This window comes from Hippopotamus amphibius, chromosome 2 (genome assembly GCF_030028045.1).
Source record: "Hippopotamus amphibius kiboko isolate mHipAmp2 chromosome 2, mHipAmp2.hap2, whole genome shotgun sequence".
Classification (NCBI taxonomy): Eukaryota; Metazoa; Chordata; class Mammalia; order Artiodactyla; family Hippopotamidae; genus Hippopotamus; species Hippopotamus amphibius.
This window is the reverse complement of record NC_080187.1, coordinates 36,662,501-36,689,670: the sequence shown is the minus strand read 5'-3', so window position 1 is coordinate 36,689,670 and position 27,170 is coordinate 36,662,501. Positions and strand designations below refer to the sequence as shown.

The following is a 27,170-nucleotide window of genomic DNA, read 5'->3' as shown; positions in this document are numbered from 1 at the left end:
TACAAGGTTGGTTTAACATTTGAAAATGAAATCACTGAAATTCACCGTATTAAGAGAAAGAGAGAGGAAAAACCATGGGCTGTCTCAGTTGATGCAGAAAAGGCACTTGTTAAAATTCAACACACATTCATATTAAGAACTCAGGAAACAAGGAATAGAAAGGAATTTCCTCAGCCTGTTACAAAAAATCTACAGCAAACAGTATACTTAATTGTGGAAAAACTAAATATATTTTTCCCTAAAATTAGGAACAAAGCAAAGATTATCTGCTATCCACTAATATTGAGTATCATAATGGAGGTCCTGTATAATGCAGCGAGGTAAGAAAAAGAAAAGGCATACCAATTGGAAAGGAGGCAATAAAACTGCCCTTACTCACAGTATTCATCAGAGTAGTGCCCATTAAAATTGTTATGAATGCTGCTTCACACTTATTCTAAGGTTAAAATTTAAAAGACTGACAATTCCAAAATTGGTACAACCACTGTGGAGAACAGTATGGAGTTTCCTTAAGGAAACTAAAAAGAGAACTACCATATGATCCAGCAGTCCCACTCCTGGGCATATATCTAGAGAAAACCATAATTCGGAAGAATACATGAACCCCAGTATTCATTGCAACATTGTTTGCAATAGCCAAGACATGGAAGCAGCCTAAATGTCCATCGACAGATGAATGGATAAGAAGATGTGGTACATGTATACAATGGAATATTACTCAGCCATAAAAAAAGAATGAAATAATGCCATTTGCAGTGACATAAGCAGACCTAGAGGTTATCATACAAAGTAAAGTAAGTCAGAGACAGATGTCATAGATATTGCTTAAATGTGGAATCTTAAAAAATGGTATAAATGAAGTTACAAATCAGAAATAGATTCATAGGTGTAGAAAACAAACTCATGGTTACCAGGGGGGAAAAGGGAGCCAGGGATAAACCAGGAGATTGGGATTGACATATACACACTATTGTATATAAAATAGATAACTAATAAGGACCTACTGTATAGCACAGGGAACTCTACTCTGTACTCTGTAATGACGTATAAGGGAAAAGAATCTTAAAAAGGATGAAATATGTTTATGTATAACTGATTCACTCTGCTGTACAGCAGAAACTAACACAACATTGTAAATCAACTATACGCCAGTAAAATTTTTTTAAATAAATTAATTCAAAACTGACAGTTTCAAGTATTGGTGAGATTATGAAGCTACTGGAACTCTCATACTATGCTGATGAGAATGTAAAATAATACAATCACTTTGGGAAAATCTGCCAGTTTCATATAAAGGTGAAGACATACCATATCCAATAATTCTACTGCTAGCTATTTTCCCAAGGGAAATGAAAACTTATGTCAGTTAAGAAGAAGGACTCTCACTACAGTGGTTATTGCTGCTTCATTTATAATCGTGAAAAACTGGAAACAACCTAAATGTTCTCCAGGAGATGAGCAGCTAAACAAATTGTTGTAGGCGCACAGTGGAATACTGCTGAGCAATAAGAAAGGAACAAACTGCTACTACCTAACAACATGGATGAATTTTATAAACATTCAGAGTGAAAGAAGCCATATACAAAACGGTACATAATGTGATTCTATTTATATGTGGTCCTAGAGCAGGCAAAATGAATCTGTCGTGAGAGAAAGCAAATCAGTGGTTGCCTCGGCTGGGGGATTGATTGCAAATATGCTCAAGGTGTCATTTTGCGATGATGGAAATGTTCTACATTTGATTTTTGTGGTGGTTCACAGGTGTGCACATTTTTCAAAATGCATCATACTGTATTTTTTACATGGGTATATTTTATAATATGTAAATTATACCTCAGTACAGTTTTCTTTATGGCACAGCCTTCTGTAACTTTTCCCCTTTCTCCCTTAAATTCAGACGTCTGTTCTTCCTCTGAATTTACCATAGCATCTTGTTTTGGTCCTCTCTTATTCCTTTTCTTTTTATCTGTTTGTGTTTGACTAGGTTATAAGTTCTTATTCATTTTTGTTTACCCTATAGCACCTTGCTTATTGTAACCTTTCAATATATGTTTGTTAAACTGAGCTAATTTAATGCAAAGACAGAATTATCAGCTATTGCTTTGATTACAGTTCTAAAGTCTGAAAAGAATCATAGTCCTGGATCTTAGCAAGACAAGGCTATAAAGCAGGTAAGAGTTGATAGTAGGCATCTTTAGGGCAGTCCTAATTTTACACTTTACGGCAATCCCATTTTATATTCTATGGCGCTGGGTGGTACACCCATAGAAGATGGGTGCTCCTGGGCCCTGTGGTAAGTTGTCTTTAAGGCAAGATGCTCTGTGTTGGTTGCAAAGACCTGAAGGGTTTAGGTAATATACACTAAGTAACAATGTATTTGATTCCAGTAATAAATGAAGACTTGATAGAATCATAGAAACTTAGTGCTAGAAGGTACCATGGGTACCACTTAATCCAACCCATTACTAAACAGACCTAGAGAGGGTAAATAACCTGCCTGATGCCACACAGCAAATAAGAGATAAGGTTAAGTCTGGAACCCATGTTTCTGATAAGTCCCGTACCAGAAATTTAACAAAGTGGAGAATTGACTGCCTGTAGAAGTTCTAATGAATTGCTCTTAGACAAAGCTTCCATTAGGTTGGGATTTGAAGTTAAGGAGCAAACAGGATAGGTATAAGAGTCTGCTGTCATTACTAGGGTAGAACCAAAACTGACCCATGAGTAGAGCCAAGAGTTGACTTATATGTTCCTCATGATGTCTTTACTTCATTTACCACCGAGAAGTCTGATTTCATTTGCAATAGAAGCCTGTTTTATGTACCTGCTGACAAATTTTCTGTAATAAGGATATACTGTAGCTTGTTGAGGAGTTAGTATGTAATCTAGAATATTGTTGAATTCCACAGGTATGTTAAAACAATCTAAATGGAGCTGATCTCCCTATTAAACCTTCCTTTTTTCAATATTCTCCTTTCATGTGTAAATTTATTGGAGATTGGGGGTGGTAACAGTTGCTATTTGCATTTCCTTCGTTTGGGATTTCATTTTTTTAAGGACAGTATTGTCAGTTTTATAATTAAAGTGATTTTAAGTGGTCATTTTGAGTTTTAATGATGAAGGACATTGAAGTACAAAAGCAGCTTTGAATGTTACAGCAAAGCATGCTCCTTAGATGAATCCTTTGAATGAAAGAATAATGGCATGGATGGTGATGATGAAGGAATAGAAGCTGCTGCTATTTAATGTATTCTCCTCTCTCAGTATATGGATGCAGCCTCTGAATTTTACAAAGGAAATAATCATCAGCACAGCATCTCTGCTCTCCTATGGATTGGTCTTTTTGTAAAGCAGCCTCTTGGTTTTCTTAGTAAAAGTATTTTATTTTAAAATATATCTCTAGACACTTACTCCTGGTAGGCCTGGGGAAATGTAGATTACTTCATGTCTCTTCAGAATTCCTTTCAAAGAAGAGTCAAACTCAATTTGTGTTTTTGAGATAGAGAAGAGGAGTAGATAGGAGGAAGGAGGAAATCTTAACTTTGCTTTGGGGGAAGAAAAAAATCTTTCAGTCTTTTGTTGACACCTTAACTTCTGCATTAGTCATACGTCCCTTCCTCCTTGGCCATGGGTGAACCAAGGGAATAGCAGCCATTTGCAGGTTTGTACAGGGGCAGTGCAAGAACAGCTGATAAAGAAAAATGTAGGGCTCCCCACCCCCCTAAGTTTTTACAGTTGTATTTTTAGATCAATCCATCTCTTCTGGATATTTGGCCTCCTGTTTTGCTCTTTTATTTGACTATTTTTGATATAAAATACAGTGCTAAGTTCCTACCTCTAATCATGAGATAGTATTCAGAGTCCAACTTTTAAAAATGTTATAATGCAAGTCAACTACAATGAGAAGCTGGTTGACCCAGCTAATACTGATATTGGAAGGAAAAATCTTTCTTCTACCCACTTGGGTCTGAATGGTGGGAAGCCTGCGAATTAACTGACAACAGAGAGAGTAACAGGAGATGCACTCAGTAGTAATGAGTAACTCACTACATAGCCAAAGGTTAAGGTTTGTAAACCAACTTAACAAAAGGGAGGATTTAGGGCTTCAGAGGATAGAATGTTTTGATGTGCTTGTTTACACGATTTTAGGGGGATGTCCTGGTGCCCAAGTCAGTGACTTTCCTGGCTAGAGACTTCTGGGTTGGGGAGAGAGGCTGTGCAGCTGACTCACAAAGCAGACTTTTAGTCAGATAAGGGAAGTTCAGATAAGATTTCTTTCTGCACCTGCTGTTGGGTTTTTGGTCTCTTCAGTGATTTTTTTTTTAAATATTTGTTTATAGTTTGATGGTTTTCAAAGCATTTTCACGTATCTCATTTGATTCACACAATATTTTTTAGGTATACAAGGAAAATACTATTATTCCCATTTCACAGTAGGAAACTGAGATTAAATATTTGTTCAGAGCCACACAAGTAATAACAGTGTCAAGATAAGATGTTAAGGGATTCACATTTCTCACTACACTTTTGGGGTTCACTTTCAGTACTAACAAATTGAATAATTTATTATCAGTCAAATGCTTTAAAGGTGTCAAGATTGAGTAACATTTTATTTGTTTTGTAGGAGAAGATGATGTAAGCTGGTTCATCAGTGACAAAGACGTTGAGGTAAAATCAAAACATTTTTGAAGTTATGAATAATAGATTAGTAATTTCCTTTGATGCGTAGTTTACTTTCACTTCATTATGATGACTTAATAAGCTTTTTAAAAGTAGCAACAGTCCAAGTATCTTGTAAGAAAAAGTTTAATTTTAGTCTATGGGTGATTGAATGTTTCAGAAGCATAATTCAGCCTTGATTTTTGTCAGTCAGTTAATAGCTATAATGATTTAGTCCCCTTTCCCTTTTGTTTCTGCTATGTGGCGAGTCCTCTCAGCCCATTTTGCCTGGTACAACTAAAGATCAACACCGGAAATAACTGCTTCTTCAGTGTAAGGAAATGGTTAGTCTATATTTAGGATGTGGCAGGTGTTTGTCTTTGTCAATTATTAGCCTTAAATTGTGACAGCTGGCTAGAAAAGAGAATAATTTTACAACTTGGTATAGGGAAAGTGTTAAGAGATAGATTGTGTCTCCTTTTGAGGCCTACTTGGCCAATTCAGCAGAATAACAAGTAAAAGATGAAAGTTTTTTTCAAAGATGGAATTGTACCAAACAAAATAAAAGCATGGTTGGCATTTAGGTGTTCCTCTTTAGATAGTCTGTATGATATGCTTTGCTAATATTATCTTGCAAGATACCGGATTTTGGCTAGAATATGGGAAGCTAGAACTGGATCAGTGTAGGCAGAGTGGATCTTAAACAGAATCTGGGGGAAGGAAATTATCTCCTTCTCTCTTAGAAATTAAAATCCAGTTTGTAGGCAGTAACCCTGGGCTGTTCAAAAGAAGGAATGTTTGGTAGCTATGTGGTTTTATAAGTTTGCAAAGAACAGAATCATAAAAAACACCAACCCCTAACTAAAAATTTAAGCAAGCTTCTCATTCAGAAAAATATGGTATACATTCAGATATATATCAGCAATATCTTTGACTCTGAATGCCACTGGAATGTCTAAATGATGCATTTCAGTGCCCCTACTAGACCTGAACCATAAGTAGAGAAAGATAAAAAAGAAATGGAGGGACTTCCTAGGTGGCGCAGTGGTTGGGAATTCGCGTGCCAATGCTGGGGACATGGGTTTGAGCCCTGCTCTGGGAAGATACCACATGTCGCAGAGCAGCTGAGCCCATGTGCTGCAACTATTGAGCTTGCATTCTAGAGCCCGTGAACCACAACTGTTGAGCCCATGTGCTGCAACTACTGAAGTCCTCGCACCTAGAGCCCCATGCTCCACAAGAGAAGCCACTGCAATATGGAGCCCATGTACCACAATGAAGAGTAGCCCCTGCTCACCACAACTAGAGAAAGCCTGTATGCAGCAATGAAGACCCAACACAGCCAATAAACAAATTAAATAAATTTATTAAAAAAAAAATGGAACGGGGCTTCCTAGGTGGCGCAGTGGTTGGGAATCTGCCTGCCAATGCAGAGGACATGAGTTTGATCCCTGCTCCAGGAAGATCCCACATGCCGCGGAGCAACTAAGCCCGTGTGCCAAAAAAAAAAAAAAAAAATGGAACCATATAGAGAAATGTAAAAGAATAGGGGAGATGGACAGATAAAAAGTAGAGCTGTCTCCATGGCATCCCTTTTAAGTTTTTCTAACTCCTTTTAAGAACACAAAGTTCCCTCTTGCTAGGTTCTAAATTGAACAGATTATGACTGTTAATTCTCTTGAACAGAGTGAAATAATTTTAATTCTTGATCTTTTTTCCCCCTTAGGCACAGATAGGTAATAAAAGATCATCTGGAAGATGGACCCACCGATACTATTCTGCCAACAAAAATGTTACCTGTAGAAATTGTGACAAATGTGGCCATTTGTCAAAAAACTGCCCCTTTCCACAAGTATGTGAAATATGTAGTGTTTCTTTCCACGTTGTTAAAATCAAAATCTTAGGGTTTGGACGCTTATAACCGTAGAATTCAAATGTTACCTAATATATATGTTAAATTTCGTGTTACGTGTTCATGTAGGTCACAGCCTCGAGTAGTAGTAAAGAACAATAAATCAATAGCCAGAATCAATTTCAGCATCCCATTAGTAGTTGTACTCAGGCAAATCATTTCACCTTTTATGCTTCTCTTTTCTTTTCTATAAAATGAGAAGATTGAATCAGATTGATTTCTGAGACACATTTCACTTCTAAACCTTCTGCTTTATGACACGGCTTGTTTCATTGTGGGATAATTTTCATTGTTAGAAAAGTATAATTTTAGGCATTTGTAAATGTTTATTGATGTAAATTATGTTAGACACATCAACCTTTGAAATAACACAGAACTCTTAGACATTTCTTGACACTAGTAAGCCCTTCACAGATATTCCTTCCCTTACGTACTCCCTCTTTCAAATGCTTGTCTTTCAAATATTTGAGGTGGCTCTCATTTCCCCTTTGCCTTTGCGTCTTCAGGCAAAGCAGCCTTTCTGTATCTGTACCTATGACTTAGCTTCCAGATCCTCATCATCCTACTTTCCCTCTCAGACACATTCTACTTTGTCAGTGTTCTACAAGACAAAGCATATAAGAAATAGATACCAGATGATAGTACATGGAGACTAAGCCTTTTTGGCAACCACAGGATACAGGTGGTTTTGTTAAAGCTCTGATTTCAGACATTTTGTTTGATTTTACAATTATGCTCAAGATTTGACCTTCATTGGGTTCCCACATTGGAAATAACTTTTTATGGAATTATACTGAAAAAGAAGTATTGTATTTGAGACTGAAGTATTTTGCTAAAGAGATTTTCTGTTTGTCTGCCATATAGAAAGTCCGCGCCTGCTGCCTCTGCTCCGAGAGAGGACACCTCCAGTATGCCTGTCCGGCTCGCTTTTGCTTAGACTGTTCTTTGCCTATGTCTTCCACCCACAGATGTCTTGAAAGACCTTCCTGGAGAAAACGGTGTGACCGATGTGATATGATAGGCCACTATGCGGATGTGAGTATCCTGCATATAACTAACATGTCGGGCTTTGGGGGCATTGTGCCAATTTGTAACCGTCTGCCAGCCTACTTAAAAAAATGTTTACTCTGCACTGTGTATAATGATAGTCATGTCCCTTTGGCCACTGATCATGTAAATCAGTGCTCTAATATCTAAGGATAGGGATCCTACTGAATGGGTTCATCAGGAGGCAGCATCAACAAATACTGTAAACCTGTGACAGCCTCTTTGGCTCAATGTGCTTGCCAAAGTAAAGGTTGGAATTAAAGAGGTATGTATTGGATTGGCCAAAAAGTTTGTTTGGGTTTTTCTGTAAGATGTTATGGAAAAACCCAAATGAACTTTTTGGCCAACCCAATAATAAATAACATGTAAAATTTGTGTACCTATTCATTCATAGTTGGATGAATATATATATAAACACTTAACAGTTGTATACAGAAGTCTATATGAAGCCTGGTTTGATCCTGCTTATTGGTGGCTCTTGGTGGCATAATAGTCTCATGCAAAAAAAAACAAGCCACCAGTACTTTAAATCTGCTTAGCTTAGATCTTTCTTTAGATTTAAAAAGACAAAAGTAACTTAGAAGACATTTCAGTTACTTGTACTACATTAAATTTTAGCACATTGTAATTTTAGACATCATTTTACATCCTATTGTAAATGTCTGTGGGCTTTTAGTCACAATTTCAACCAGAAGGGCTATAGAAGTAAGTATCTAAAAAAAAAAGTAAGAGTCTTTTCTCTTTAATTTGTGCTTCCCAAAGACATGATACGAAGCACAAATATTTTTTAAATTTTGCTTATATTGAATTATACCTAGAGCCTTTTGCTTAAAAAACTAATATAACTTTCTGTTGGGATGAATTTCAGATTAAGACAAACTAGAATGTGAATGTTTGGTGTATGTGTTTCTTGTGTAAATAATGTAACAATTATTGATTATAATTTTTAAAGGATCTTTATAAACAAATAAAAATTGGATCATTATGGCTAACTTTTGTTCCATTTTTTACCAATTTACCCAGCCATTTCTCTACCAATACATTTACATTTATGCTGTTACCCATTTTTTTTTAAAGCAAACAATGCTGCTATAAACATCTTCTTATATATCTGCATGCATGTAAGAGTATTTCAGTAAGTCATATTCTAAATGAAATTGTGTAATTAAAGGATATGTACATTTATGTCTGGATAAATATTGTCAAATTGTTCTAAAAGATTATACCAATGTGTCCACCTGCTAGCAATGTTTAAGAGTACTCTCAACCCTAGCTGTAATCAGTCTAAAATTTTTGGCTGATCAGATGAGGAGAAAATGATATTTTACCATCTCAATTTTTATTTCTTCGGCCCCTAATGAGGTTGAATATGAGTCTCAGGACAAGGTGTAGAGATAGAAGTTGTCATTTCATTCCAAAGTAGTTTAAACTTACGTTTCAATATTTATTGTCTTAAAAATAGTAAATTCTAAGTTGTCTTAGTTTTATTCTTTTGTTCTTTGCATTAAGTTGTCAATTATAATTTCTTAGAAGGATTTTCTAGTTTGGCAGTTAGGTTTAAAAGCATATTCTTTAACTTCTTTCTTCCAAAGAGCTCTTACAGATGATGGTGTACTTTGCCTGTGATAACAGAAGAGGCTCAGACATTATCATGAGCAGTTTTTTTTAAATAAGAAACTATAGTACAGAACAGTTAAGAATGGTTTCTTAAAGGTTATGTAATTAGCTGTGAATTAAATCTATAGCTCATTCTGCTTAACTTCTTAATTTTGGTCTCTAATGTATGTTAAACTCTTTATCTGAAATGGCCTTGAGGATTAATAACCCTGGTGAGTATAAGTTTTTAAGATAGGATAAGACTGTGGCTGACTTCAAAGAAGGCATTACCCTTTCCCCTAAATTTACCAAGATCTACCATTGGGTGGTTTTTTTTTTTTTTTAATTACATGGTGAAAGGTCTGGACACAAATTGCTCTTTTCTCAGCCTGCCCAACTGGTATAGGATTCCTGGGCTCCACTGACCCCTTCTGAAGAAACTTAAAGTCCTTCTACCATCCCAGAAGCTCTTCATGAGGATTCACTTGGAAGCAGTTTCATTACGGCCCCAGGTTGCTGGAACTATTCAGCTAGTCCCACACATGCTTTAAATCTGTCTTGAAACCTGGCCCTGAACAGAAAATATTGTTTCCCCTGCAACCGTCTCAAGTGCTTGCTGCTCATTCTTTCTTGACCCACATATCTCTGAATTAGGTTGATTAGGATCCACCTCTTTCTCACCTGCCATGACTGCTTCTAAATCATATCTCCTCTTTCTTTGTGTAGATGTCTTTGAATTATTTAAGGCTAAAACCCTCTGACAATACTGTTCTCCACCGTTCTTTGTCATTTTCATCTTCTCACCTACTGGGATTTATGAAGCTCTGGGTAATGATAGATGTCCTAACCTCTTATAAATTAAGGAGATCAAGAAACTTCCATTTTTACTTTATATATCCCTATAGCCACAGCAGGATCTCTGTAATGCCAAAGTACCAGTTAAGTGTGCAAAGAGAATTAGTAATGAAAACTCATGAGTGGTATTTATATTCTTGCTATAATGACTCCTGAACTCTGCTTGGAAAGCTCTTCATTTGTTAACTACTATATAAAAGTATTTGGTGAAATTCCAGAGTTTTACAATGTAAGGATAGACAGATGGCTTAAGGCCTACTAAAGTCAACCTGCATCATTGGTACCTTCCAAAGAAAGAGAATCTGAAATGAGTAAAGAATCTCAATTTTGAATCTACCACAGATTCTCTCCTCTTGCTGATAGCTTTTATTTTATTTTAATTTTTTAAAAAGATTTATTTGTAAATTTTTATTTATTTTTGGCTGCATTGGGTCTTCATTGCTATGCATGGGCTTTCTCTAGTTGCAGTGAGCAGGGGCTACTCTTCATTGAGGTGCATGAGCTTCTCATTGCAGTGGCTTCTTTTGTTGCAAAGCTCAGGCTTTAGGCATGCTGGCTTCAGTAGTTGCCGCATGTGGGCTCAGTAGTTGTGGCTCGCAGGCCCTAGAACGCAGGCTCAGTAGTTGTGGCGCACAGGTTTATTTGCTCTGCGGCATGTGGGATCTTCCTGGCCCAGGGCTGGAACCCGTGTCCCCTTCATTGGCAGGCAGATTTTTAACCACTGCGCCACCAGGGAAGCCCCCGATAGCTTTTATTTTATTTTATTTTTATTAATTTTATTTATTTATTATTTTTGGGGGGTACACCAAGTTCAATCATCTGTTTTTATACACATATCCCCCTATTCCCTCCCTTCCTTTGACTCCCCCCCCACCCTCCCTCGAGTCCCCCGCACCCTCCCCGTCCCAGTCCTCTAAGGCATCTTCCATCCTCGAGTTGAACTCCCTTTGTTATACAGCAACTTCCCACTGGCTATCTATTTTACAGTTGGTAGTATATCCCCCGATAGCTTTTAAGTAGAGAATTTTAAACTGTCTGTACACATTTATCTTGCACACATAGTCCCGTTCTGTGAGCTATATCTGACATTGCCAAGATAATAATAGCTATAATTAGTTGAGTATTTACAGTGTTTTAAGTACTATGCTAAGTTCATTACCCATTAGGGGGAGTGGGAGTGCTTTGTTCACTGCTGTATCCTCAGTGCTTAGTAGGTGCTCAGTAGATATTTGTGATTGCACCAGTCATTTATGTAATCCTCATAACCATCATATGAGATAGATGCTATCTATTACTACCATTTTACAAAAGAGAAAACCAAGACATTGTAAAGTTATGCTTTGCCCAAGGTCTCAAAGTTAAAATATGCTGTACTTCATGAATGTACACGGAGAAAGTTCACTTACTGACAGTCTAGACGTTGTCAGTTTAACTCATTCTCAGAAGATCCTCTCAAGTTTCTGTCTTAAACCTGCAGATGTGGATCTAATAAACAACTTTGATAATAAACTTATGATATTTAAGATATCAATATATTATAAAATAGATGAAGAAAAATATTTTCCAAATAAAAATAAATGATAGTTTAAGTTTTCAGCTCTTTAAAGAATTTCTGAGGATCAGCAAAGCATCACAGACTGTTGATTTTCAGCCACAGAACCAAGTCTGTGATACCATAGAACTGTGCTTCTCACAAAAGGCCACCCCAGCTTTGGCAGTCTCTATTAATTGTTTAGATTATCACCCTTTTACATTAAAGCATAATGACTGAGTTAATCAGCATCAGATATAATTGAAACCCAAACCTAAATTTTCTTTCTTTCTCCACCAATTTTTTCTCAAATTCCCTGGTCAGTCTTCTGTCCCAATTCATACTAAATAACTCCTTTAACCATCATTTATAAGAATAAAGTGCCATCCATTTGTGGGGTGCTCAGCAATTGAGTCACTGCTTTAAGTCATATTTTTAAATGTAGTGGGAGAAAATTCATAGGACATATTTCACTTGATTTCTTTCTTTAAATATTTGATTCTATAAAGAAGAATCTCTTAAATATCGCTCTGTACTAAAATATTTTTAGCAACTTGAAAGTTTATCTTAAAAATGAGAACATGGTATAAGCTGTGTAGGCTTTCATATAGACATTAGTGTCCAGTGAATTCCTCAACGAATATACACATAAAACTGAAAACTAGTATTTTTTTAGTTTAATTTTGGTGATTTTTTTTTAAGTTTAATCACGGGGATTTCCAGCACAAAATGCAAAGTAGCTAGTACAAGTACCACCTCGTATCCTTTTCACAGTCTTACTGAGATACTACTGGCCAGAAATAAGACTGGCTGGAACACAATCATTGAGCTAAATAACAAAGCCAAGATTTGAATTAAAGACTTCCTTAATTCAAATATTTGGTTTGTTCAACAGTGATTAGTTCTGCCTTTGTTCAAAAACATCTCCACTGTTCCACCATCCTAATAATCTATATTTATCAAAAATTTGTTGGTTGCCTACTGCATGCCAGGCAGTATTCCAAGTACTAAAGAAATAAAGATGAATAAGATATGGTCCCTGCCTTTGAAGAACTCAGAGTATAGTAAGAAAAGCAGATGTATAAAAGAACAATGTAAAAAGTGATGTGTTGGAGGTACATCAAGGATGGTGAAAATTAAGTGAGAGAGAAGTCTAAGTCTGGTGATTTGCAAATAGATACCTGGAAAGTGTAGTCCTTAGGAGGGAGCCTCAGTAACCCTGCCTGTAATAACATGTCACCTGTCTTTGGAAATATCAGCTGCAAAGTAATGCCATAGGAATTCTTGACCCAGGCTCAGTGAGTTTTCCTGTAATTATATGGACTTGAGACATATACAAGGGTCAGTATTTTCTGAGCATTTGTTTGCTTGCCTACCTGCTCTTATGTTCAAAGACAGGACACAATAAGGAAGGAAATCTCTAGCCATTCCTGGACTATTTTTCCTTTCTAACTCCATATCTTTTCCACTCATGGAAAGGCACTTTTCTTTTTTTTTAAATTAATTTTTATTGGAGTATAGTTGATTTACAATGTTGTGTTGGTTTCTGCTGTATAGCAAAGTGAATCCGTTACAAATATATATTTTTTAGATTATTTTCCCATATAGGTCATTACAGAGTATTGAGTAGAGTTCCCTGTGCCATACAGTAGGTTCTTATTAGTTATCTATTTTATATACAGTAGTGTGTAAATCCCAATCTCCCTATTTATCCCTGCCCCCCCTTTTCCTCTTGGTAACCATAAGTTTGTTTTCTACATCTGTGACTCTGTTTCTGTTTTGTAAATAAGTTCATTTGTACCATTTTTTTTAGATTCCACATATAAGCAGTATCATACAATATTTGTCTTTATCTGACTTACTTCACTCTGTATGCTAATCTCTAGGTCCATCCATGTCACTGCAAATGGCATTATTTCATTCTTTTTTATGGCTGAGTAATATTCCATTGTATATATGTACCACATCTTTATCCATTCATCTGTTGAGGGACATTGAGGTTACTTCCATGTCCTGGCTATTGTAAATAGTGCTGCAGTGAACATTGGGGTGCATGTATCCTTTCAAATTATGGTTTTCTCTAGATGTGCGCCCAGGAATGGGACTGCTGGATTATATGTTAGATCTATTTTTAGTTTTTTAAGGAACCTCCATACTGTTCTCCATAGTGGCTGTACCAATTTACATTGCCACCAACAGTGTAGGAGGGTTCCCTTTTTTCCACATCCTCTCCAGCATTTATTGTTTGTAGGTTTTTTGATGATGGCCATCTGACCCGTGTGAGGTGATACCTCATTGTAGTTTTGATTTGCATTTCTCTGATAGTGATGTTGAGCATCTGTTCATGTGTGTTTTTGGCCATCTGTATGTCTTCTTTGGAGAAATAGCTATTTAGATCTTCCACCCATTTTCCCAGTTTTTGATTGGGTTGGTTTTGTTTTTTGTTTCTGTTTTCTTTATATTGAGCTGCATGAGCTGTTTGTATATTTTGGAGATTAATCCCTTGTCAGTCACTTCATTTGTAAATATTTTCTCCCATTCTGTGGGTTGTCTTTTTGTTTTGTTTCTGGTTTCCTTTGCTGTGCAAAAGCTTTTAAATTTAATTAGGTCCCTTTTGTTTATTTTCATTACTCTAGGAGGTGGATCAAAAAAGATCTTGCTGTGGTTTATGTCAGAGAGTGTTCTGCCTATTTTTTCCTCTAAGAATTTTATAGTATCTGGTCTTACATTTAGGTCTTTAAGGTATTTTGAGATTATTTTTGTGTATGGTGTTAGAGAATGTTCTAATTTCATTCTTCTACTTGTAGCTGTCCAGTTTTCCCAGCACCACTTATTGAAGACAGTGTCTTTTCTCCATTGTATATTCTTGCCTCCTTTGTCATAGATTAGGTGACCATAGGTGCATGGGTTTATCTCTGGACTTTCTATCCTGTTCCACTGATCTATATTTCTGTTTTTTGTGCCATACCATACTGTTTTGATTACTGTAGCTTTGTAGTATAGTCTCAAGTCAGGGAGCCCGACTCCTCCAGCTCTGTTTTTCTTTCTCAAGATTGCTTTGGCTATTTGGGGTCTTTTGTATTTCTATACAAATTGTAAAATTTTTTGTCCTAATTCTGTGAAAAATGGTATTGGTAATTTGATAGGGATTACTTTGAATCTGTGGATCACATTAGGTGGTATAGTCATTTTGACAATATTGATTCTTCCAATCCAGGAATGTGATGTATCTCTCCATCTGTTTGTGTCATCTTTGATTTCTTTCATCAGTATCTTATAGTTTTCAGAGTACCCATCTTTTGCCTCCTTAGGTAAGTTTATTCCTAGGTATTTTATTCTTTTTGATATGATGGTAAATATATCATAATTTAGTACATTGTTTTAACTCTGGAAAGAAGATTCACAGCATAATCTATAACTGACCATTCTCATCATTTCTTCCACTGTCACCCTGGCACAAGCTATGAGAATCTACTGCCTGGATTATTCTAATAGCTTCCAAAACATTTCCCTGTTTCCTTGCCCCTTTATTGTCTGTTTTCAGTAGGTGACTAGGTAGTCCTTTTTGACATAACCCAGATTACAACAGTTCTCTATCCAAAATCCTCAAATATGACTTTTCATCTCCTTCAGAGTAAAAGCTTAAGTCTTTACAATCATCAGCAAGGCCACATGTGGTCTGGCTTCTTGACCACATCTCCTGTATAGTCATCCTTGTTGCTTACTCCACCTGGTCTCCTTCCTGCTCTTTGAAAGACCAAACATGTTCTTGCCTCTCTACCTGCTGTCCCCCTGCTGGGAATACTCTGCCCTCACGTATCCACAATGACTCACTCCCTCATCTCTTTCATGTCTCTCTCTGTTCAAATGTCCCCCTCTTAGATAGCCCTTCCCTAACCACCCTAATTAAAATAACAATTTCCTTATCTGCAGCATTCCCTGCCCTTCTTTCCTGCTGTGTTTCTCTCTATAACACATCTTACGTTCTATATATTTTTCTGTCTCTTCTAATTAGAATGTAAGTTCCGTGTCTGTTTTCAGATACATCCACTGCTGTATCTCTAGCTTCTAGAACAGTGTCTTCCCCAAGTAGGAGCTCAATGGCCTTTTATATATATATGTATAATGGGATTATTGAATAAGCCAATGAATGAATTAGAGACCGTAGATCCCACTTACCTACCCATGCTCTAGTCAAATGGTTCTGAAGGTTGTCCAATCTTGCACATAAATGTAGAGGCTTGGACATTCTCAGCTTGACTCATTAAGAGGTAAACATCTCCCAATAATATTTCAAATCAGGTTTCAGTAGGCTTTCTAAAATCTATAATACCTACAATATGTGTAAAATAAAATGAAGTTTCTAAGGCAAAGGGAAGTCCTTTTTCTTGTCCTTTTTCTATATTTCCCTTTCACTATCTTTAGTAATTAATTCTTTTTTTTTTTTTTAAATTTTGCATTGCTCTCAAATGATTTTCTTCAATATCTCCTTTTTAAACCAATGTTATAGGTATTGATGCGGTCCTGTGTTTTTGGTCTATCAACTCCCAGCTTTCATATGGAAAAATCTCATCTGTCATTTTGTGATGAATTATACTGTATCTTCTTCAGTGGCTTGAAAGGACAAATCCGAGAAAAGAAAAAATAAAACTATGATTCCAATAACCTTTTATAATTCAAATAATTATGGATAAATAATTTTCCTGCTGAACTTAATTGAAGTAAGGACAAACTCCTGACTTACATTAGATCTCCTTAAAAAAATGAAAATGCCTAAATAATAGTAGATGAGTAAAAAAATAAGTGTAGTAAATGTGTCCTCTCCCCACCAAAAAAACTTTTAAAAAAGTTTTTCCCTTTTAAAGGTACCACAAAATAATTTAGATAAAAGCACAGTCCTGAAGAAGGAAGGGAATAATTTTGAGAAAAAGATTATCTCTGAAAAAACTAAAATATCAGAAGTATATCAGTATAATAGATTGATATGTACATTCAGTTAAATATGTAGTTCTGCTGACACCTGAACATTGAACCGACTTTGAGAATAAAGAAAATCAGGTTCGATATACTTTGTTACTCTCATTTTTCACGATATTTCAATATTTAAACATAATGTTGAAGGAAGGGGTCATAGCTGGGATTGATTTGCTTAATAAAAAAGTAATTGTTGAATAGGCTTATAAAATGCTTATTTAACTGGGAGACCAGAATACCCACCCAAGGAAATTAAGTAGATTTCTGTGCTTAGAGGTCTCTTATCCTCTTGATGAATATTTGCAAAACTCATGATAATGTTAGTGAAAATTTATATGTGTTAATTGTTCAGGGAGTAAATCCCAGAATTAGTCATTAATAATTCATTGGAACTGTTCCCAAACTACCCAGTAAATGAATATCTAAAACTTTTTGTGGTTAAAAATACATTTAACCTTATGGAAATAACCTTAGCAGGAAAAATGTTCTACATTTTTAACTGAAGGTATGTAATTTAGCACAGTTAAAGTCTGAAGAAGAGGCCAGTCCTTATTTTGAAATTCAACTGAATGGTATCCTTTCTAGTCATCTCTGACTAACCTGACAAATTCCCCCAGCCTCCCCAAGTCTCCCTATAGCATGTGCCTCATGGCCTAGTATTAGTCACTCTCAGTAGAACTAGCAGATTGAGAGCAGATTTACCTTTTCTTTATAGAAGCTTTAAGAATAAGTTTGTAGAGGATAGCGATGATTCCCTTTCTAGACCCCTAACTTCCACCAAAAGAGGAGAAAGATTGTCCCCAGAACAGTCTATAAAACGAACAGCTCTAAAAGTGAAAGGATAAGTAAACTTTAGTATTTTATTGAGAATTTTATGGGGCTTAGGAATGAACTTAATCTTATGTGCAGTCACATTGGGAAGACGTGAGTTTTCAGTGAATAGAGCAGCAGGCCACTGGGAATTTTGTTGAATTTCTAACTCAGTCTATCATTATGCTCCTCACCTTGGACTTAAATTTAACTTTTAAATCCAATAATAAGAACAAATTCTGAGACATAGTTATCTAGGCTATGAATTTAGAGGGTGAAATTAAGGAAATCAGATCCTCATTAACACCTGGAAGTCTAAAAGTTTTATTTACAAAGCATTACAGACTAAAGTCAATTCCCGTGAACTTTATAAATCCCATGTAGCTTTTTGACTGTAGCTTTTTGATCATCCCCCTCAAATAGTAAGTAATGAAGGAAAATACAGCAACTAAAAAAGATTTTAAACCTCTAAAAGTTTTCAAAGGCGTAATTATGGACATCTGTCTTTGTTAGTTTACTCATCTTTAAAAAGACAGCACTCTTCTGATCCATGAACATGGATGTCTTTGCATTTGTTTTTGGTTCTTATTTCTTTCAGCAAAGTCTTCATTGTACAAATCTTTCACTTCCTTGGCTAAATTTATTGCTAAGTAGTTTATTGTTTTTGATGCTGTTATGAATGGGATAGTTTATTTCTCTTTTTGATGCTTTATCATTAGTGTAAAGGAATGCCACTGATTTCTGTAAGTTGATTTTGTAACCTGCCACTTTACTGAAATCATTGATTAGTTCCAAGAGTTTTTGATGAACTCTTTGGATTTTCTTTCTGTAAGATCATATTGTCAGCAAATAGTGAGAGTTTTACTTCTTTCTTCCCAACATGGATGCCTTTTATTTCTTTGTCTTGCCAAATTGCTCTAGCTAGGACTTCTGGTACAGTTAGCCCTCCATATCCACAGGTTTCCATGGATACGAAGGGCCAACTGTATTCATTGAACTATACCATCTTATACAAGGGACTTGAACATCCAGGGATTTTAGCATCAACAGGAGCTCCTGGAACCAATCCCCTGCAGATAACAAGGGACAACTACTACATTAAATAAGAGTGGTGAGAGTGGGCAACTTTGGGATTAAAGTGGAGGGATAATATTGATGGTGTTTAAGGGTACAAACTTGTAACTAGCAGTAAATAAGCACAATATAATGAATATAATCTATAATGCTGTACTGTAATAATGTAATATGATAAATATTGCTTCCTTGACAATAATATTACAGTGAAGAAATCTATCAAAGTAACACAGCTATACATACACCTTAAATTTACAAATTGTAACGTCAAATTTATCTAATTCAAACCAGGGAAAAAAAGCACTGTTTTTTTTAATCATAGACTAATTAAATTAACTAGGTATTCCATTTAAAAAGTACACACATTTTGTCTTGAAAATGACAAATATCTGTAGAATGATTCAATATGAGTAAAAAAAAAAAGTGTATATTATATATAAATATATATACTTGCATATATATATATATTTATGAGCAAAGATAAATGAGGTAGAAGAATACATACAAGGCTGCTAGGCTGCTAACACTGGATTTCCTCAGCAGATTGGGAATGGATTGGAAGAGGGCTGGGAGACATGATTAGCTTTGCTTTTATTCATCTTTTTATGTATTGTTTCATTTCTTTAAAAAAGAAAGAATGATTTCCACAGGATTTCAGTTTAAGAACAGGTACCATGTTGGTATGTTATACAGCCAATCTAATGATTATTTCCTTGATTAAAAAAATAATAAAAACAATAATAAACTGTTTAAGAAATTCAAGAATCTTAAGTAAATTATATAATAAAATATTATGAGCTAATTGAACTTTTAGTTATATAATATAAAGATAATTCTCTCTGTAATTATAGATACTAAAGGAAAAGTATACACCCTAAGATTACTAATCATAGTTTTCATTTCTCTAGAGTGAATTTCCAGGTGGAGATTGCAGATCATCTGTTAAGTGTGTGTCTAACTTTATAAGAAACAGCCATGTTGTTTTCTAGCGTATCTGTACCATTTTGCATTCCCATCAGCAAAATGAGGTTCTCAGCAAAATGAGAGTTCTAATGCTCTGTATCCTCATCAGCATTTGCTATTGTCAGTATTTTTTATTTTGGCCATTCTAATGCTTGTGTAGTGTCTACCTCTTTGTGATTTTACTTTGCATTTGCCTAATGACTAACAATATTGAATATCCTTTTATAGGCTTATTTGCCATCCTTATATCCTCTTTGGTAAAGTGTCCAGATACCTTCCCAACTTTTAATTAGAGTGTCTATTTCTGATTCTTGAGTTTTGAGAGTTTATTTTCAATATTTAGGATATGTCTTCCATTGGATATGTGATTTCCATACATTTTCTCCCAGTCTATTGCTTGTCTTTTTATTCTCATGACAGTTTTGGGGTTTTGTTTGTTTTTTGGCTTTTTGGTTTTGGAGTTTTGTGGGGGTTTTTTTGGTAGAGCAGAAGTTTTTAAATTTAGTGAAATCCAGTTTATCAGTTTTTTTCTTTTATGGATCAGGGTTTTGGTACATTTCCAAGAACTTGTTACCCAACTGCAGTTAACAAAGATTTTCTCCTCTGTGTTCTTCCAAACATTTTATAGTTTAATGTTTTATAATCAGATCTGTCATCCACTTTGAGTTCATGTTTGCATAAAGTGTGAAGTTTAGATCAAGGTTAATTTTTTTACATGTGGGTGATCAGTTGTTTGCTATTTGTTGAAAAGATTATTCTTTTTCCATTGAATTGCTTTTGCATCTTCTTCAAAGAGTAAATGACCACATTTGTGTGAATTGATTTCCAGACTTTCTATTCTGTTGCACTGATTTAGGTACCTGTCCCATCACCAGTATCACACTGTCCTGATTTCTATAGCTTTATAGTTAAGTGTTTAAATCGGGTAGTTTGATTCCTTAAACTTTGCTCTTCTTTTATGAAATTACTATAGATATTCTAGTTCTTTTCCCTTTCCATTTAAGTTTTATAATGAGTTGTCTATGCCTATAAAAAATCTTTATGGCACTTGGATTGATATTGTGTTCAGTCTGTAGATCACTGTGAGGAGAATTGACTCCACTGTTTTGAGCCTTCCAATCTATAAACATCTCTCCATTTATTTATTTAGATCTTCTGTAGTTTCTCTTGTCAGAGTTTTGTAGTTTTCAGTATACACAAATCCCCTCATATTTAGGTATATACCTAAGTATTTCATTTTCTTGTAAATGGTATTGTTTTTTAAATTTTGGTTTTAATTGTTTATTGCTTGTATATAGAAAAAAAATTTGGAGTGAAATATTCTGAAATGTTTGCAATTATCTCAGTGGTAATAGTATAGGCAGCTTTTATTTTTGTTTATCTGTATTTTCTATTCTTATAATGAATATGTATTACTTTTATAATATTTAATGTTATTCTTTTATTTTAAAAAAAAAAGCTTCTAGGAGCTAAAATTAGTACAGTCTCAGATAACACAACTTTGGACCTAAAGGTGATTACTTGTATACCTGACACATCTTGGATGGCATAAGATTTTTGGGAATAGATGAAAAGGAAATTTTCCACGGAGAATTCCATGAGAATCAGAGAACTAGAATTGAATGACAGGGCATGATTATAAATAAAAGGAGTATAATGTAGTTGGCTAAGATGAATAGGATTAGTGATTTTAAACAGTTTGCTCTTCTACGTATCTGTTATTTGTGATGGACTTTGTATAATTGGTTTATAAAGAAAATTCCAAATTTTCATTTTAGAATTATTTTACCTTTAGTTTATCACTTATTAATCTAGTTTAAAACTTCTGGTGCCTGCTAGAGAGCTTAAGGAAACAGGGTGGTATAGCATCTTTGAGAACTAGTTTACAGTTACTCAGAACATAAGCACCAATAATAAAGGGGTAATGAAATCAGCTCCTAGCTGTTATAATTAAGGGATGTCATCAACATAGAGTTTTGTTTATTTTGTTTGTTTGTTTAAAAATGCGATTAAACACAAAGAAAAAATATTAAAAGCAGCAAGAGAAAAGCAACAAACAACATATAAGGGAAAACCCATAAGGATAACAGCTGACCTTTCTACAGAAACTCTGCAGGCCAGAAGGGAATGGCAGGATATACTGAAAGTCCTGAAAGAGAGAAACCTACAGCCAAGAATACTCTACCCAGCAAGAATCTCATTCAGATTTGAGGGAGAAATCAAAAGCTTTCCAGACAAGCAAAAGTTAAGAGAATTCAGCACCACCAAACCAGCCTTACAACAAGTGCTAAAGGAACTTCTCTAAGTAGGAAACACAAGAAAAGGAAAACACCTACAAATACAAACCCAAAACAAGTAAGAAAATGGTAATTGGAACACACATGTCAATAATCACTTTAAATGTAAATGGATTAAATGCTCCAACCAAAAGACACAGACTGGCTGAATGGATCCAAAAAACAAGACCCTTCTATATGCTGCCTACAAGAAACCCACTTCAGACCAAGGGATACATATAGACTGAAAGTAAAGGGATGGAAGAAGATATTCCATGCAAATGGAAGTCAAAAGAAAGCTGGAGTAGCAATACTCATATCAGACAAATTTGACTTGAGAGTAAAGACTATTAAAAGAGACAAGGAAGGGCACTACATAATGATCAAGGGATCCATTCAAGAAGAACATATCACAGTGGTAAATATCTATGCCCCCAATATAGGAGCACCTCAATACATAAGGCAAATGCTAACAGCTATAAAAGGGGACATCGACAGTAACACAATAATAGTAGGAGACTTGAACACCCCACTTACATCAATGGACAGATCATCCAAACAGAAAATAAAGACACACAAGCTTTAAATGACACATTAGACCATCTCGACTTAACTGATATTTATAGGACATTCCATCCAAAAATAACAGACTACACTTTCTTCTCAAGTGCACATGGAACATTTTCCAGGATAGATCACATCTTGGGTCACAAATCAAACCTCGGCAAATTCAAGAAAATTGAAATCATATCAAGCATCTTCTCAGACCACAATGCCATGAGACTAGATATCAATTACAGGAAAAAAACTGCAAAAAATACAAACACATGGAGGCTAAACAATTCACTCCTAAACAACCAAGGAATCACTAAAGAAATCAAAGAGGAAATCAAAAAATGCCTAGAAACAAATGACAATGAAAACACAACAACCCAAAACCTATGGGACGCAGCAAAATCAGTTCTAAGAGGGAAGTTTATAGCAATACAGTCCTACCTTAAGAAACAAGAAAATGATCGAATAAACAACCTAACCTCACACCTAAAACAACTAGAGAAAGAAGAACAAAGAAACCCCAAAGTGAGCAGAAGGAAAGAAATCATAAAGATCAGAGCAGAAATAAATGAAAAAGAAAGGAAAGAAACCATAAGAAAAATAAATAAAACTAAAAGTTGGTTCTTTGAGAAGATTAACAAAATTGATAAACCATTAGCCAGACTCATCAAAAAAAGAAGGGAGAAGATGCAAATCAACAGAATTAGAAATGAAAAAGAAGTAACAACAGACACCACAGAAATACAAAAGATTATGAGAGACTACTACAAGCAACTATATGCCAATCAATTGGATAACCTGGAAGAAATGGATACATTCTTAGAAAAATACAATCTTCCAAGACTGAACCAGGAAGAAATAGAAACCATGAACAGACCAATCACAAGTACGGAAATTGAGGCAGTGATTAAAAATCTCCCAACACACAAAAGCCCAGGACCAGGTGGGTTCACGGGCAAATTCTATCAAACATTTCGAGAAGAGCTAACACCTATCCTTCTCAAACTCTTCCAAAATATTGCAGAAGGCAGAACACTCCCAAACTCATTCTACGAGGCTACCATCACCCTGATACCAAAACCAGGCAAAGATGTCACAAAAAAAGAAAACTACAGACCAATATCACTGATGAATATAGATGCAAAAATCCTCAACAAAATACTAGCTAACAGACTCCAACAGCACATTAAAAAAATCATACACCATGATCAAGTGGGGTTTATCCCTGGAATGCAAGGATTCTTCAATATATGCAAATCAATCAATGTGATACATCATATCAACACATTGAAGGATAAAAACCATATGGTCATCTCAATAGATGCAGGAAAAGCTTTTGACAAAGTTCAACATCCATTTATGATAAAAGCTCTCCAGAAAATGGGCATAGAAGGAAATTACCTCAACATAATAAAAGCCATATATGAGAAACCAAAAGCCAACATCGTTCTCAATGGGGAAAAACTGGAGGAATTCCCTCTAAGAACAGGAACAAGACAAGGGTGTCCACTCTCACCACTATTATTCAACATAGTTTTGGAAGTTTTAGCCACAGCAATCAGAGAAGAAAAAGAAATTAAAGGAATCCAAATTGGAAAAGAAGAAGTAAAATTGTCACTCTTTGCAGATGACATGATATTATATATAGAAAACCCTAAAGACTCTACCAGAAAACTGCTAGCACTCATTGATGAGTTTAGTAAAGTAGCAGGATACAAAATTAATGCACAGAAATCTCTTGCATTCCTATACACTAACAAAGGAAGAGCAGAAAGAGAAATTAAGGAAACTCTCCCATTCACCATTTCAACAAAAAGAATAAAATACCTAGGAATAAACCTGCCTAAAGAGGCAAAAGATCTGTATGCAGAAAACTTTAAGACATTGATGAAAGAAATCAAAGATGACACAAACAGATGGAGGGACATACCATGTTCCTGGATTGGAAGAATCAACATCGTGAAAATGACTGTACTACCCAAAGCAGTTTACAGATTCAATGCAATCCCCATCAAATTACCAATGGCATTTTTCACAGAACTAGAGCAAGAAATCTTATGATTTGTATGGAAACGCAAAAGACCCTGAATAGCCAAAGCAATCTTGAGAAGGAAAAATGGAGTTGGTGGAATCAGGCTTCCTCACTTCAAACTATACTACAAGGCCATAGTGATCAAGACAGTATGGTACTGGCACAAAAATAGAAAGGAAGATCAATGGAATAGAATAGAGAACTCAGAAGTAAGCCCAAACACATATGGGCACCTTATCTTTGACAAAGGAGGCACAAGTATACAATGGAAAAAAGACAGCCTCTTCAATAAGTGGTGCTGGGAAAATTGGACAGCAAAATGTAAAAGAATGAAATTAGAACACTTCCTAACACCATACACAAAAATAAACTCCAGATGGATTAAAGACCTACATGTAAGGCCAGACACTATAAAACTCCTAGAGGAAAACATAGGCAGAACACTCTATGACATCCATCAAAGCAAGATCTTTTTGGACCCACCTCCTAGAATCATGGAAATAAAATCAAGAATAAACAAATGGGACCTAATGAAACTTAAAAGCTTTTGCACAGTGAAAGAAACCATAAACAAGACTAAAAGGCAACCCTCAGATTGGGAAAAAATAATTGCCTATGAAACAACGGACAAAGGATTAACCTCCAAAATATACAAGCAGCTCATGAAGCTTAATACCAAAAAAGCAAATAACCCAATCCACAAATGGGCAGAAGACCTAAATAGACATTTCTCCAAAGAAGACATACAGATGGCCAACAAACACATGAAAAGATGCTCCACATCACTAATCATCAGAGAAATGCAAGTCAAAGCCACAATGAGGTATCACCTCACACCAGTCAGAATGGCCATCATCACAAAATCTGGAAACCACAAATGTTGGAGAGGGTGTGGAGAAAAGGGAACTCTCCTGCACTGTTGGTGGGAATGTAAGTTGGTACAGCCACTATGGAAAACAATTTGGAGGTTCCTTAAAAAACTACAAATAGAACTACCATATGATCCAGTAATCCCACTCCTGGGCATATACCCAAAGAAAACCATAATCCCAAAAGAAACTTGTACCATAATGTTTATTGCAGCACTGTTTACAATAGCCAGGACATGGAAGCAACCGAAGTGCCCATCAACAAATGAATGGATACAGAAGATGTGGCATATATATACAATGGAATATTACTCAGCTATAAAAAGGGATGAGATGGAGCTATATGTAATGAGGTGGATAGACCTACAGTCTGTCATACAGAGTGAAGTAAGTCAGAAAGAGAAGGACAAATATTGTATGCTAACTCACATATATGGAATCTAAAAATGGTACTGATGAACTCAGTGACAAGAACAAGGATGCAGGTGCAGAGAATGGACTGGAGAACTCGAGGTTTGGGAGGGGGCCGGGGGTGAAGGGGAAACTGAGACGAAGCGACAGAGTAGCACAGACATATATATACTACCAACTGTAAAATAGTCAGTGGGAAGTTGTTGTATAACAAAGGGAGTCCAACTTGAGGATGGAAGATGCCTTAGAGGACTGGGGCGGTGAGGGTGGGGGGGACTCGGGGGGGAGTCAAGGAAGGGAGGGAATACGGGGATATGTGTGTAAAAACAGATGATTGAACCTGGTGTACCCCCCCCCCCAAAATAAATAAATAAATAAATAAATTTAAAAAAAAAAAGGGAGATCTTACGGACTTGAGGACACGGGGTGGGGGGCAAAGGGGAAGCTGGGATGAAGCGAGAGAGTAGCACTGACATATATACACTACCAACTGTGAAACAGATAGCTAGTGGGAAACTGCTGCGTAAAACAGGGTGATCAACTTGATGATGGGATGGGATAGGGAGGGAGGGGATATGGGGATATATGTGTAAATACAGATGATTCACTTTATTATACCACAAAAACTGGCACAACCGTGTAAAGCATATTCCAAAAAAGAGCTTTAAAATGTGGGGAAAAAAATTTTTTTAAATAAAAACGGGAGATCTGAGTGTGCTGAAAGTTATAGAAAGAGTGAGTTAAGATGCCAGAGAGCAGGAAATAAGATGCTCTCTTGACCTGTGTACATGGATTATGTACTCACTACTGAAGTGGCTAGATAGGTTACCAAAATTATAGGGATCTGTCCCTCCAAAGTTGATCCTTCCTGATACCCACTTTCCCAGCCTTTAGGTGATAGATCTCTGTTTCTGTAAGAAAGAAAGGTAAGTGGGAAAGGGTAGTAAGAAAGCTGGGATTGTTATTATTGTTTAAACATTGTTGAGAAAAGGAATCAAGTAAGCTTGAGTACATTGAAGAAGGGTATATCAGCTTTGAGAATGAAGTGGAATACTTTTATGTTTTACCAGTGATCAAAATATTTTAAGATTTTTTAATTCCAAAACTTAACTATAAAATACAAGATCAGATTTATCTGATCAAATATTCTTTTCTATGTGTTTTCGAGCAACTAAAAATATTACTGAGGAGACCTCAGTTGAATATAAAAATAGGTATTTGCCCATAGTAGATGTTCATTGATGTTTCTGGATTCTTTTTTTTTTTTCTTCTTTCCCTACAAAGAAGCGACTAAATCCTAACAAAATCTACATTTTTTATTTGTCCTTTTGGGGTTTTTTTCCCTATCTTTATCAGTAGCTCATTTAAACTGAGTTTCTGCTTTCACTTAGGTTTGCCCACATCCAAGAGTTGACCGTTATGCAATAGATTTCACTTATTTCAGCTACCTAATTGATGCTGATTTCCTCATGATCAATTTTTGCATCAAAAGTATGGAGAGTACCAAATTAATGTCATCATAGGACCATACTTATCAACTCTTTAACCATTACAACAGCCCTTTGAAGAAGAAGTGTTGTTATCCCCATTTTATCAGTGAGGAAAC

General features: G+C 35.6%; 1 protein-coding gene across 6 annotated transcripts in view; it reads left to right on the top strand.

Annotated features, from left to right (window-relative positions):
- Positions 1-27,170, top strand: part of ZCCHC7 (zinc finger CCHC-type containing 7) — a 280,220-nt gene that overhangs the window by 183,411 nt on the left and 69,639 nt on the right. For all 6 annotated transcript variants that reach the window (XR_009051465.1, XR_009051466.1, XR_009051464.1 and 3 more), the window contains exons 3-5: positions 4,625-4,668; positions 6,386-6,511; positions 7,436-7,606. Coding sequence is in view for 3 of the 6 variants with exons in the window: in XM_057723552.1 (XP_057579535.1) it covers positions 4,625-4,668; positions 6,386-6,511; positions 7,436-7,606 (341 nt within the window). In the remaining 3 variants the exon portion in view is untranslated. The remainder of the gene's footprint in view (positions 1-4,624; positions 4,669-6,385; positions 6,512-7,435; positions 7,607-27,170) is intronic.